Source organism: Octopus bimaculoides, chromosome 4, assembly GCF_001194135.2.
Source record: "Octopus bimaculoides isolate UCB-OBI-ISO-001 chromosome 4, ASM119413v2, whole genome shotgun sequence".
In the NCBI taxonomy this organism is placed as follows: Eukaryota; Metazoa; Mollusca; class Cephalopoda; order Octopoda; family Octopodidae; genus Octopus; species Octopus bimaculoides.
In genome coordinates, this window is record NC_068984.1 from 51,828,858 (window position 1) to 51,843,256 (window position 14,399).

At 36.0% G+C, this 14,399-nt stretch overlaps 1 protein-coding gene across 2 annotated transcripts in view; it reads left to right on the plus strand.

Annotated features, from left to right (window-relative positions):
- LOC106868735 (adhesion G protein-coupled receptor L4) overlaps positions 1-14,399 on the plus strand; it is a 91,632-nt gene that overhangs the window by 25,621 nt on the left and 51,612 nt on the right. For both annotated transcript variants that reach the window (XM_052967053.1, XM_014914132.2), the window contains exons 7-12: positions 1,114-1,289; positions 5,003-5,129; positions 7,122-7,234; positions 8,368-8,416; positions 12,491-12,510; positions 13,875-14,033. In XM_052967053.1, the coding sequence (XP_052823013.1) occupies positions 1,114-1,289; positions 5,003-5,129; positions 7,122-7,234; positions 8,368-8,416; positions 12,491-12,510; positions 13,875-14,033 (644 nt within the window). The remainder of the gene's footprint in view (positions 1-1,113; positions 1,290-5,002; positions 5,130-7,121; positions 7,235-8,367; positions 8,417-12,490; positions 12,511-13,874; positions 14,034-14,399) is intronic.

Genomic DNA, 14,399 nt, shown 5'->3' on the forward strand with positions numbered 1-14,399 from the left:
AATATGCTGAACCCAACGACTTGAAGACAGTGTATCCCGTTGAATTCATTAACTTAATTCATAGCTAAAGTGACAAAAGAAACAAAAAACACACAAAGTACAGGTGTTTATGACAAACCATGTTATTTTGACAACCGGGTTTACCAATAAAAGTACAAAGTACATAAGGAATTAGAGAATGAACAAAAGTTTAATCTTACAGCTGTTTCGGCCTAGCTTTGGCATGCCCCATTCTATCCGAGTAGTTCCTGCCGGAGTGATTAGTGGATGAAATGCTGAAATGGGGGTACATGCACGATTCGCTAGGCTTCTTCAGAGATTCACAAAGAATTTCATACAAATATAGAGTAAGAGGTAGAAACAAAGGTGAAATAGAAACAAGAACAAAAACAAAAACAAAAATAAAAATAAAAATAAAAATAAGGGTACAGCAAGAAAAAAAAAATAAATAAATGAAAAATGAAAATATAACATAGAAAATATAAAAATATATAAAAACATAAAAATATAAAGCACATAAAAAGCCTACAAACAGTACATGAGGTCATACAAATAGCTATAGACACTCCAATACATATATATGAGTCCGTGTGCATAACCATACTCAGATATCCCCTCACTCACATGTATACATATACAAGTATATATACACAGGCATTCTAATACGTACTCGGTTCCCGGTATCAACGCTATCTACCGTGTTTTGAAAGTTGTATGTGTTTTTTAAAAAAAAATTTTTGCTGAGTGTGTGCATGTCAGTTCTATATATTTTGGATGGGTTTATGTGGAGGTTGATTTTACACGAGTTATTAATGTTAACATTAATAAGGTTCCATGTAGTGGGACTGAACCCGGAACCATGTGGTTGGCAAGCAAGCTTCTTACCACACAGCCATGCCTGCACCTATGATTGTTTGTAAAAATATTTGAATTGAATTCAAATGTGATATAGTCTTATATAAAGCAACATAAAATGAGTGTATGCTTTAATTTTTTTCTTTTTTTCAGTTAGGTCAATTTTTTTCGAAAGTTTTTATACAAAATTTAACTTACAACTGTAATTTGCAAAAGGTGAAGTAAATTCTTTAACAAAAGGCTAATATTATTTTCCAGGAAAACAACATTGTTTTGTGACTTGTTGCTTAAAAGAAAATGTCACAACGGAAAATCTTTGTTTTGGCAATAAATGCCAGTATAAACGTATTTACATCTTAAGTCGCCAAGGTTTCCATTTGAATTCAGCCTCTGACAATGTTTGTCTGTCTGGAAATCAGATAGCTATAAAAAAGGTGAGTGAAACCCCCTCTTTTTTTTTCTTTTACAATAAATGTATTTCAGTAAAAAAAATTGAAAAGTAAGAATTCCCTCAAACATTTTATAAAGAAAGCAAACAAAACAAGATGAAATAATTCCTTTAGGAGTGTAGATCTCATAGTTGTCATCTATGAGTTCTTCCCATTGCAATCCTCAAAGAAAAACTATGGCCTGTCATAGAGCACTCAATTGTTTTTGTTCATAATGTTGTTATGTTGGCACATTGACTGTATTGCGTTAAGTACTGAAAATAAATTAGTTCTTTTCATCTGCACTTGTAATTAGCATTAATCCTGATTCATGTGCAAAAGTAGACTGAGTGCACAACTCTTTTCCTTGCTGAATATTTCTTACTCTCAAACACTGCATCTGTGTTGTACGAGGTGGTATCAAAAAGTTCCCAGTCTAATTCTGTAGCATGCTAACAGATGGCAGCGCACAGTTGTATTTGCTGTGAGAGCTAGCAGTGACCTTCATGAGGCAGTGTACCATGTGACATTACTGTGTTTACTTCACAGGTTGTAAAATATGTGTTTTTGTGATCATGTGTATGCTGTAGTCAGCGATTTTGTCATGGACAGAAATAAAGAGCCAACATGAAATTTTACGTTACACTTGGGAAGTCTTGTACAGAGTCATTGAGCATGCTTCTGCAAGCTTATAGCAATGAGGCAATGGGTCGTATGCAATGTTTCGAGTAGCACAAGTGCTTCAAAACCATAACATCCCCAGAAAACTGTGAGTAATATGGAAGACCTGCCACAGGCATCACTCCTGGAAATGTGGTATTGTGCATCAAGAATTCATCGGCATCACTCCTGGAAATGTGGTATTGTGCATCAAGAATTCATCCTCCATTAATTGAGAGTTCTACTGCAATGTTTTAAAACATTTGCTGGAGGACATTTGGCGAAAGCGACTAAATCTGTGGAGTGTGAAGAAATGAATTCTTCATTGAGCTCTCTTTACTTGTGAGTTTCTTGCCAAAAACAACATGGTACCACTTCCACACCTGCACTTTTCACCAGATTTAGAACCTGTGGACTTCTATCTCTTCCCCCAAGATGAAAATGCAGCTCAAAGGTCACTGTTTTAACGCAGCTGTCAACAGCCAGAGCAAATCGCAGAATGTCCTCGACTAAGTTATGGAAAACGATTTCCAAAAATGGCAGGAATGCTGGGACCGGTGTAGACTGGATGCGTTTTACATGGCACCAGATTACTGTGCAAGGTGACTATTTTGAAGGAGATGATGTCAAAACTTAGGTAAATAAGTTATTTTTTATTAGATATCACTTGTCTGGGAACCTTTGATACCACCTCATACCTGCAATCTTGATATTGCAAGCTAAAGAAAGAGTTTACTTGGAAGCATGACAATGTTCAGTGTTTCCAATGTCTAAGTTTACCAATATGTAAATATATTCTGGTATCATCAGTCTAACTTTCAGCTAACTTCTTGAGTAATTGTTGTCTGTTTATCATCATCATTTAAACGTTTGTTTTTCATGTTGGTATGGGTTGGACGGTTTTGGCAGGAGCTGGCCATCTGTCCAGACCCCAATTGTCTGTTTTGGCATGATTCTTATGGCTGGATATCCTTCCTAATGCCAACCACCTTATAAAGTGTGCTGGGTGTTTTTTAAATGTCACCAGCACGGGTGCATTTATGCAGCATTGGTACAAGTGCATTCTACATGGCATTGGCATAAGTGCATTCTACATGGCACTGACACTTGTAAAGAACATTCCTGTACGTATGGATGACCACAATTTTACTTAGCTTGACATCTTCTCAAATACAGCAAATTGCCACAACTCCCAGTCCCTTGTCATTTCCTCAGTGGGGCCAGTATTCAAAGATCTTTTCTCACCACTTCATCTCACATCTTCCTGGGTGTACCCCTTTCACAGGTTCCTTCCACAATTAGAGTTTGGCACTTCTTTAAGTGGCTGTCCTCATCCATACACATCACATGACCAAACCAGTGCAATCTTCTCTCTTGCACACAACATCTGAGGCCTCTTATACCCAATTTTCCTCTTAAATCATTGACACTCTGTTGTGTGTGCACACTGACATTACCCGTTCAGTGGAGCATGCTAGCTTCATTTCTTTCAAGCCTGTTATTTGACATTTATTGGCTTGACTCAACTTTGTTGTTAATGAAGAGTTACTTTTACATTAATTGTTCCTGACTGAGGAGGCTGACACTTCTCACTTGCCATGTCTTTGTTCAGTTTCAGGCAAAAGAACCTTTTTAACCTTTATGGTTAGGGAAGACAGTGGGTAAATTAATAAATGTTATTCCATTCAATATGACAGTGCTTATAATAATGACAATAACCTATTGGATTCACAATACAACAACTATATTTAAAATGAAACATGTTAAAATTATACATGTTTGCTAAGGTCACATTTATATGATGAATAGAAAATGATTTAGTTTAGTTGAAGGTAGAAAACTTCTAATTTATATTGTATTGTTTATTTGTATTCAGTAATTCCAAAGTTCTTGACAAAGATATCAGTTATTGAAGTGTATTTGTTACACATAAATTTCCTTAACATCAGAAAAAATTGCTGCAGGATTTAGATACAGCTGGCTTCATGGAACTAAATAATGTCTTATCTAATTACAAACTGAATGCTAGGTTTTAAAATTGATCTTATGATCCAACAGATTATTATCATTTTTGTGAGCACTGTTATATTGGTTCAAATAAATTCTGTTAATTTACTCAATGTCTTCCTTAACCACAAAGGTTTCAAACAGTTCTGCCTGAAATTAAAAAAGTCATTGCAAATAAGAAGTGTTAGCGTTCTCTCTTAAAAACAATTTGGCCTCAGAATTATTTATATGAGGTTAAGTGTCACATCTGGGTAAGTGAACAGAGTATTGAGCTACCTACTGGCCAAAAAGCTGATGGTGAAATTATTCTGACTTTGGTGCTGTTTTGTGTCCATGACAAAATCATTAATGTTCTATGACTCAGTCATATGACAATCAAATAGGTTCTTGAAGAAGTAAATATCACTTTTGCAAGCAGTTGAAACAATAAGTAACTGATGAATGTTTTCTTAGCTTATAGATCTTTGTCTTGCAAGTTACTTGGCAACCTTGCTGGTGCTGGTGCCATGTAAAAAGCATCCAGTCTACACTGTAAAGTGGTTAGCATTTGGAAGGGCATCCAGCTGCAAAAAGCACTCTGTCTACTCTGTAAGGTGGTTGGTGTTAGGAAGGGCGTCCAACCATAAAAACTATGCCAAAACAGTGAAACCTGGTGCAGTTTTCTGCCTAGCCAGCTCCTATCAAACCATCCAACCCATGCCAGTATGGATAACGGATGTTAAATGATGATGAATGATGATGATAGTGTTGTGTATGTAAATGCATGTAGCATACTGATTAAGGTATTGCACTCATGATTGCAAGATTGTGGTTTCAATTCCAAGACAGGGTAGTGTGTTGTGTTCTTGAGCAAAACACTTCCTCTCATGCTGCTCTATGATAACTTTGACATTTCATGTGTGACACATCATGCACCTGTACAGGCAATGTTGATTTGATGGAAGTAGTGAGTTCATGTACAATACAAACGTTTAACAGTGATTGGTAAAATGAAAAAAATGAACAAAACAAGTAGAGAATAAGTCAGAAAATAATTCTTTTTTTTTGTGTAGGCCTTAAAGAAGAAGCAATTAGACAAGGAATTAATGATTGTAGGCTTACGGGATAAAGTATACTATGATAAAGAGATATCCATTAAAGAAAATCGACAAGTATGTCAAGAAGAATGGCAAATCCTAGGTAAGATTATAACTTTTTAATGTGGTTGTTTAACTTGCAAGAAATAGCACCCAAAGCTCCCTTAGCTCTTTGGCATTCAAAGAGCTAATGTAATGCTTATTTATTTACATTACTTTGAATTAATCATGCATTGTCTTGTAGCTTTGAGATTTTGATGATGTAATCGTTTAATTTTAGAAACACATTGTAGGGTAGGTGTGAAAGGCACAATATGGCTGGTTTGAACAGAGAACAGATAAAATATTTGGGATAGATATGGCCGGTTTAAATGCTAAATGGTTAGATCATATACTAGTGTCTTAAAATAGAAAAGACACATTTGACACAATGCCTGCAATGAATATTGGTTTCAAATTTTGGTGCAAGACTAGTAATTCCAGGGAACGGGTAAGTTAGTTACATCAACCCCAGCATTCAACTGGTACATATTTTATTGATTCCAAAAGGACAAAAGGTAAAGATGACATCGGCACAATTTGAACACAGAGCGTACAGACAAATAAAATGCTGTTAAGCATTTTGCCAGCATGCTAACCATTCTGCCAGCTTGCTGCCTTCTATGTTTGCAATAAATATTTAAAAAAGTAAAAAAAGGCAGCTTGATCAACAGACACAACTGAAACACCTTTCATTATACTTCTGCATGATCAGAGCTGATCTGTGGCATAAAAAAATCATTATTTTCTCTAGTTTAGTCATGAATGATTATTTTTCAGTTGCCTTTTATATTTTTAAACAGTTAGATGTAACCATGGGCTAACTTTGCTGGAATAGGAAAACTGACAATACAATGTAGTGATGATGATACTAGTGGTGGTAGTGATAGAGGTGGTAATGGTAGTGGTGGCGATTGTGACTGGTGGTAGTGGTGGTGGTGATGATAATGGTAGTAATCATCATTGTCATCGTTGTGGAGGTTATGATGGTGGTGTTGATAGTGTTAGTAGTTGTGGCAGCAGTGGTGATGATAATGATAGTGGTGGTCATTGTCATCATCGTCATGGTGGTGGTGGTAGAATCACTTGCTTTAAGTTTTGAGTTCAAATCCAGTTGAGATCACTTTTTACCATTCATCACTCTGAGATCAATAGAATAAAATACCAGTCAAATATTATGAGTTGCTGATTGACAGAATTGTTAAAGCATCTAACAAATGCTTTGCAGTATTTGGTTATGCTACTTTATATTCTGAGTTCAAATCCTACCAAGATAAACTGCTTTTTGGTAGGTGAGATTGAGAGTAATAAACTTAATCCCATCTGCTTAAATTTGCACAGAAGCACTCATGTGTAAAGTGATTATATTTTTCAATATTATTAAATAAACATTTTAGATTCTTTAAAATTGTCAATTATTTCAAAAAGCAGAATTCCAGTTTAAGCACCACACATAACCACTCGTAACATTTTTATTTTGGGGGATTTTCAGAAGATATTTGCAAGTTTGTGTTCTATACACAGGAATTTATATGATTATGGAAAAAAATTTTTAAAGTTTTTGAATTGCCTCATCCTAAATCCTAAAAGTTCCACTATTTTTTGAATTTTTTTTTCAAAATCAGAGTTTGAACTATCGACAGACTAAATTTTTTGCTTAAATCTCAGCAATGCTCCCCTCTTGGGTGCATCATTATCCCATTAAATGTGTTTATGGGGAGAAAAATACTGAAAAACATGTCAGAGTGACAAAGTGATGAGGAAATTATCAGGTGGACTTGAAACATGCTAAAAATAACAGCTAAATCGCCCTTAAATCACACACACAAAAATAAATTTTTCCCCATAGTTGTATGAATTCTTGTGTGACAAATTTTGCAAAATTTTACTGAAAATTCCAAAAATTAAAAAAATTATGAGGGGTTGATGGGGTGCTTAAACCAGAATTCCGCCATTTCAAAAACTTAATGAAATATCAACATATCTTTTATATGAATTATTTTAATTTATATTCAAATACATTTAATTCATTTATTTTTATACATTTGGTTTCCAGATTCAAACAGAGAAAAATGGAAGTCAGTCTTTTATAGAAATATAACAAATTGTTTATTAAAACCTAAGCAACCTAATCAAGTTATAAATGAAAGTTATACTTTGGTCCTTAAAGTAAGTAAAATGATTTTGCATTTTACAAGATAATTTTCCAAGCTAAATAAAAGATTACAATATTCTGAGATGGCATCCTTGTGATGAACATTAGGTAAATGAGTGTCAGCATACTTAATGCATAGAGCAGTAAAAAAACAAACCAGAATAGAAAAAATTTGTTGAGAAAGAATTGTAGATGATGTAAGTATAGGAGACAACTCTGGATGTATTTCTGGATTATTTTTACCTCATCAGTAAGTTTATTCACTACAGTAACTTGCTAAGAACAATCATGGATGTGTGGCTAAGAAATTCACATGTTCTTAAAACTATGTATTCATGAAGATAGTGTCTTAGCATAACCTTGGTCCAATAACAATCCAAAAACCAAGTTGTATAAAATCAACTTTAATTGATATTGTCTAAAGTTGACTAAAATTCATACCAAATTGTAATCTACTATTAATTGTAATCTACCTTTCATGTTCTTTGCAATTCCTTCATTTTGTTATTATAGCTACTGATAATTTCTCACTTTGATAGATCTTAATTTAAATATATGTGTTGAAAACATCACCACCATTGTTTTAAAGTCCATTTTTTCAAGTTTGTATGGGTCAGATGTAATTTACTGAGGCAGATTTGTACAGCTGGATTCCATCACCACACCTCACATGTTTCCAAGCAAGATAATATTTCCTCATGGCCAGACATGTCTTCATGGAAGATTGAAAATGAAGTACTGTGCTTTTATGATGAGGATGCTAATTTATTATTACTATTGCATGTCAAGACAAGAAGACCCAAACACACACATGCACGCATGCTCACACACACATGCACACACACACACACACACACACACACACACACACACACTTTTTGGTTCTTAACTGCCAAATCCACTTAGAAGGCTTTGGTTGACCTGGGATTATACTAGAAGACACCCAAGGTGCCATAGAGTGGGACTGAACCTGAAAGTTTGGGAAGCAAATAGCTTAACCGCCCAGCCACATTTGCACCCCGCTTTTCCTAAATTAGAAATAACAAAGTATTTTGATGTGATATATACAAATTGGCAACATCAATTTCATATCAATTTAAAATGACAGCATCAATTTAATCAATGAAAAAAACATTTTCATTTTTAGGGAAAAAATGGATCTATGGATATTTGGCATTTTCTTGTGGTTAAACCAGGTTCGTAATTTATTTTTATATGTTTATTTTTATTCCGACCACTCGTATTCTCACAAGATTGTTGTCTCCAGACAAAAATAAATGCACATGTACACACACACACAAGCAAACACACAAAGAAGCATGTGTACACATATGTATAAACACAAATGGCACATACCAACACATATTATTATATACATTTTATGTTTTTCTTACTATGAACTTTACACTACTGTACAGCACTCCAATAACAATATACATTAATTCATATGTGTTATATACAAAAAAAAAGAAAAGAAAATGAAGGCTCAGCTTGTCTAGTTTCAACACTTGTTGCTTATCCTCTCTCAGTGAATATTATTTCTTAATCCTTTATTATGATATCTTTGTATTAAATCAGAGAGATCAGTTTGCAAATATAACATATGCTTGGCAAAGTGTTTACGTTTATTTATTACATATACTGTTGTCTAAAATCTATGCTATGTTCTGATACAGGATACCATTTGAAGGAGGTGTCTCTGTTTCCTTATGATTACATAGGTATTTAACCCTTTAGCATTCAAACTGGCCATATCTGGCCCAAATATTCTATTTGTTTTATGTTCAAACTGGCCATATCCAGCCTCTCACACTAAGCAGACAATGTCATTCTAAAAATAAACAATTATGTAATCGAAATCTCAAAGCTGCAATATAATGCAGGATTAATTCAAAGCAATGTGATCAAATATGCAATACATTTGACAGAGAAATCTGAATGCTAAAGAGTTAAAATAATTAGTGAATGCAAGCTACCAAGCCATAATTGTTTTGCAAGTCACAGCTGTTGTTTGATAGCAATATGATATTGAAACAAAGTACTCCTAATGCACCAATAATTTACTAATCAACCTAGCTGCAAAGTATGTGTTATGTATGCAAATCGCTCTTTTTAATTTACTTAAGTCCTCAGTAATAGCAACCAGTGTCTCTAAGTGGTTAAAGTGGGTACTTGTTCATGAAAGAAATTCTAATATCAGTTTGATCTGTCTTTACCTCTTCATGAAGATGTTGTATTGCCTGTTATTTCAGCCACCTAATCAGAAATTATGAAACTATAAAAAAACTGAAAGTGTAAGACAGAAGAAGTGGAAGAGGTAGAATTGTTCACAGGCAGTTTTTTCATCTGGGACTTGAGACATAGTCATTTGGCATACATCATCATCATCATCATCATTATTCTAACAACTTTTCCACGTTTGCATGGGTTGGATGTAATTTTTGTTGAGCCTTTTTTACATAGGCGCAGGAGTGCCTGTGTGGTAAGTAGCTTGCTTACAAACCACATGGTTCCGGGTTCAGTCCCACTGCGTGGCACCTTGGGCAAGTGTCTTCTACTATAGCCTCGGGCTGACCAAAACCTTGTGAGTGGATTTGGTAGACGGAAACTGAAAGAAGCCTGTCGTATATAAATATATATATATGTATGTGTGTATATGTTGTGTATCTGTGTTTGTCCCCCACAACATCGCTTGACAACCAATGCTGGTGTGTTTAGGTCCCCGTAACTTAGCGGTTCGGCAATAAGAGTCCGATAGAATAAGTACTAGGCTTACAAAAGAATAAGTCCTGGGGTCGATTTGATTCGACTAAAGGCGGTGCCCCAGCATGGCCGCAGTCAAATGACTGAAACAAGTAAAGGAATAAAGTAAAGGAATGCCCTTCCTTTTGCCAATCCTCACTTGTTTTCCAAGTAAAGTAATATTTCCCTATGACCAGACATGTTTTTCATGGAAAATGGATGAAGACATCACTTGCATGACAATAACATTTGTTTATAACTATCACACAATGTCCAGGCAAGGAGACAGTAACCTACACACGCACGCACGCACGCACGCACACACACACACACACACACACACACACACACACACGTGTGGTAGGCTTCTTTTAGTCTCCATCTATGAAATACACTCACAAGGCTTTGGTCAACATACAATGTTGACTAAAATTTATGGATACATTCTATTTTATAGTAAATAATTCATTTTAGCCTATTCTTTTAGTCTTTTGTTCTTTTACATGTTTCAGTCATTTGGCTGTGGCCATACTGGAGCACTACCTACAACGGTTTTAGTGAAAGGAATTGACCCCAGGACTTATTTTTTGTAAGCCTAGTACTTATTCTATCGGTCTCTTTTGCTGAACTGCTAAGTTATGGGGGATGTAAGCACACCAACATTGGTTATTAAGTAATGTGGTGGGGACAAGCACAAATACAAAGACACACACACACACACACATACACACGATGGGCTTCTTTCAGTTTCCATCTACCAAATCTTCTCACAAAGCTTTGGTCAGCCCAAGGTTATAGTAGAAGACACTTGTCTAAAGTGCCACACAGTGGGACTGAACCCAGAATGATATGGTTGGGAAGCAAGCTTCTTAACACACAGCCATGCCTATAAATATAAATTATTTAAAGTACATGAAATTATCCTTACTCAATATATAAAGCAAATTAATCAGGCTTTATACTTAGTATTTCAGTCTATATTTTTCTCTTATGTAAATATAATTCCTTATTGTCAGTGTGCATCTTGCAACATAACACTGTACCATGGTGTATCACGTGGGAGCAACTGCTTACAGAGTCACTTGACTTGGTAGAAATAACAGGCAAATTTTCTTTAAATAATATTAAACCATTTAAAAAACATGTATATGAAATTATGTTGGACTGTGGCTGTGTGGTAAGCAGTTTACTTCCCATCCATATTGTTCAGGGTTCAGTCCCACTGTATGACACCTTGGGCAAGTGTCATCTACTATAGTCTCTGGATTTGGTAGACAAAAACTGAAAGAAGCCTGTCATACCTATGTGTGTATATATATATATATATATATGGTGTGTGTATGTGCATTTGTGTTTGTCTCCCACCACTGCTTGAGAACTGGTGTTGGTGTGTTCACATCCCTGTAGCTTATAAGTTCAGCAAAAAAGACCTGTAGAATAAGTACCAAGCTTAAAAAGAAAACAAGTCCTGGGGTTGATTTGTTCTTCCAGATGGTGCTCCAAAATGGTTGTAATCTAATGAATGAAAGAAAAAAAGTATAAGAATAAAAGAATATAGAATTAAATATACAAGGCCTTCGAACATTAGGCCTCACTGAGGCAATGACTAGTGGCCGAGACCTTTGGAAATATGCAGTGTATGAGAAGAACCGGCAAGCCAAGTGAGACTATAATCTGTAGCCTCTGCCAGGGGTGTAGCCAGCCCACTTATGCATATCTTTCCTTCATTGGACACTAAACTCCACTTGCGAAAACCTGTTGAGGCAAGTGAAATCGAAATCGAAATCGAACCAAATTCGACGACTGGCACCCATGCCAACCTCTCCTTCATTGGACACTAAACTCTGCTTGCGAAGACCTGTTGGGGCAAGTGAAATTGATATCATAATTGAACCAAACTCAATGACTGGCACCTGTGCCAGTGGAGCGCTAACAGCACCGTCCGAGTGTGATCATTGCCAGAGCAGCTATCTGGCTTTTGGGCCAGTGGCACATAAATAGGACCATTTGAGTGTTATTGTTACCAGCGTCGCCCTACTGGCACTTGTGCCAGTGGCACATGAAAAACATTTGAGCGAGGTCATTGCCAATGCTGCTGGACTGGCTCCTGTGCAGGTGGTGTGTAAAAAACACCATTTTGAGCATGGCTGTTGCCAGTACTACCTGACTAGCCTTTGTGCCGGTGGCATGTAAAAGCACCCACTTCACTCTCGGAATGGTTGGCGTTAGGAAGGGCATCCAGCTGTAGAAACTCTGCCAGATCAGATTGGAACCTGGTGCAGCCATCTGGTTCGCCAGTCCTCAGTCAAATCGTCCAACCCATGCTAGGATGGAAACTGAACGTTAAACGACGACGATGATGATGATGAAAAATAAAGATGAGATAGTTCTGGTGGGACTGCTTTTGACTTTAGCTTACTGAACAGGAACTGGAGCTGTTCTGGAATATAATAGAAACAACTGTACCTATTTAATTGTTTTTTCTTTTACTAAGACATTAAAAAGTTTTGTGTTTCAATTTCTTCCAGGTTCTCCAGTTACCGAAAAGGTAAGATTTTACTGATTTTGTTCTTTTTTAACTTCCTGCTGTAACAGAATTCTGTGGTAAAATTAAATTGGCGATACTTAAGATATAGCATATCTAAGTTCAGTATTTTTGTTTTACATTATATTTCATCAAACTTATTGATTTTACATTAGTATGTCTATTTATTTAATTCATTGTTTTTTGGGGTTTTTTTGTCCTAAATGGCTGCCAAAATATATTTGGAACTAAAATCAAATAGCAAATAAACACTCATTCACTCACATACACGCACACACACACACATGCGTGTGCACACACACACACACACACACATATGCTCAAACACATGCATACACTACACCTAGACACACATACACACAATGTATCGAGAAGAAAAAAGATCTGAGTGGTGAAAGTTTGTGCATGTCTCTTAGTGGCTGACAATACGTGCATCTTTGATGGTGAGCAGGAATAGTCGAGGAGCATCATAGCCATGTGTTGAGAGGGATTCTTTGGGGTTTGAATAAATGTAGCAAAAGCAAAGTTTGAAGAAATATTAGCCATTTTCCATAGTTTCTAGGAGTAAGAAAAAAGGAAATAATAGTTGCTACCCAAGGACAAAAATCATGTTACACAGTGTTATTCCTTAGCCATATAAACTGGCAAGGAGATACCCTTCCATGCAAAATTGTTTTCCTTGAAATTCTACTCTTTCTCTGATTAATTTGTAAAGGCATGAAATTGTTTTAATCCTTTGGACAATAACTGATGAGGATCTAGTGACATTCAATGTGTGTATTTTCCATTCGTTCCATTTATTTGTACATATATAGGCGCAGGAGTGGCTGTGTGGTAAGTAGCTTGCTTACCAACCACATAGTTCCGGGTTCATTCCCACTACGTGGCACCTTGGGTAAGTGTCTTCTGCTATAGCCTCGGGCCGACCAAAGCCTTGTGAGTGGATTTGATAGACGGAAACTGAAAGAAGCCCGTCGTATATATGTATATATATGTATATATGTATGTGTGAGTGGTGTGTGTTTGTGTCTGTGTTTGTCCCCCCAACATCGCTTGACAACCGATGCTGGTGTGTTTACGTCCCCGTAACTTAGCAGTTCGGCAAAAGAGATCGATAGAATAAGTACTAGGCTTCCAAAGAATAAGTCCTGGGGTCGATTTGCTTGACTAAAAGGCAGTGCTCCAGCATGGCCGCAGTCAAATGACTGAAACAAGTAAAAGAGTAAAAGAGTAAAGAGTATATAATTTTTAAACGAGCACGTGCACACACACACACACACACACACACACACATACACACACATGTAAAATAATGTTTCAGTCTTTATTAATTTTATTTTATTGAACACTTTTGTTTTGTTTCTTAGACCACTACAATTTATAACAACCCAACTATGATGGAAAGGGATACCGCTGATAAGTTGCAAAATAGAACATCTAATTCAAAGGAGCATAAGCTTGTGAAGTTAATTGATACTGAAAACAATTTAATTGATATCATCATGGAAAACAAGGATAACATTCAAGTGAGTATATTAATTCAAACCCTGGAGAATTTAAGATTTTAATGAAAATTTAGATTCATTCATCATCATCATCATCATCGTTTAACATCCGTTTTCCATGCTAGCATGGGCTGAACAGTTTGACCAGAGTCTGGGAAGCCAGGAGGCTGCACCAGGTTCCAGCTGGATGCCCTTCCTAACGCCAACTACTCCATGAGTGTAGTGGATGCTTTTTACGTGCCACCGGCACAGGGGCCAGAGGAGGCTGGCAACAGCCATGATCGGTAGGTGCTTTTTACATGCCACATACATACATATATATATGTATGTATGTGTGTATATATATATATATATATATATATATATATATATATATATATATATATA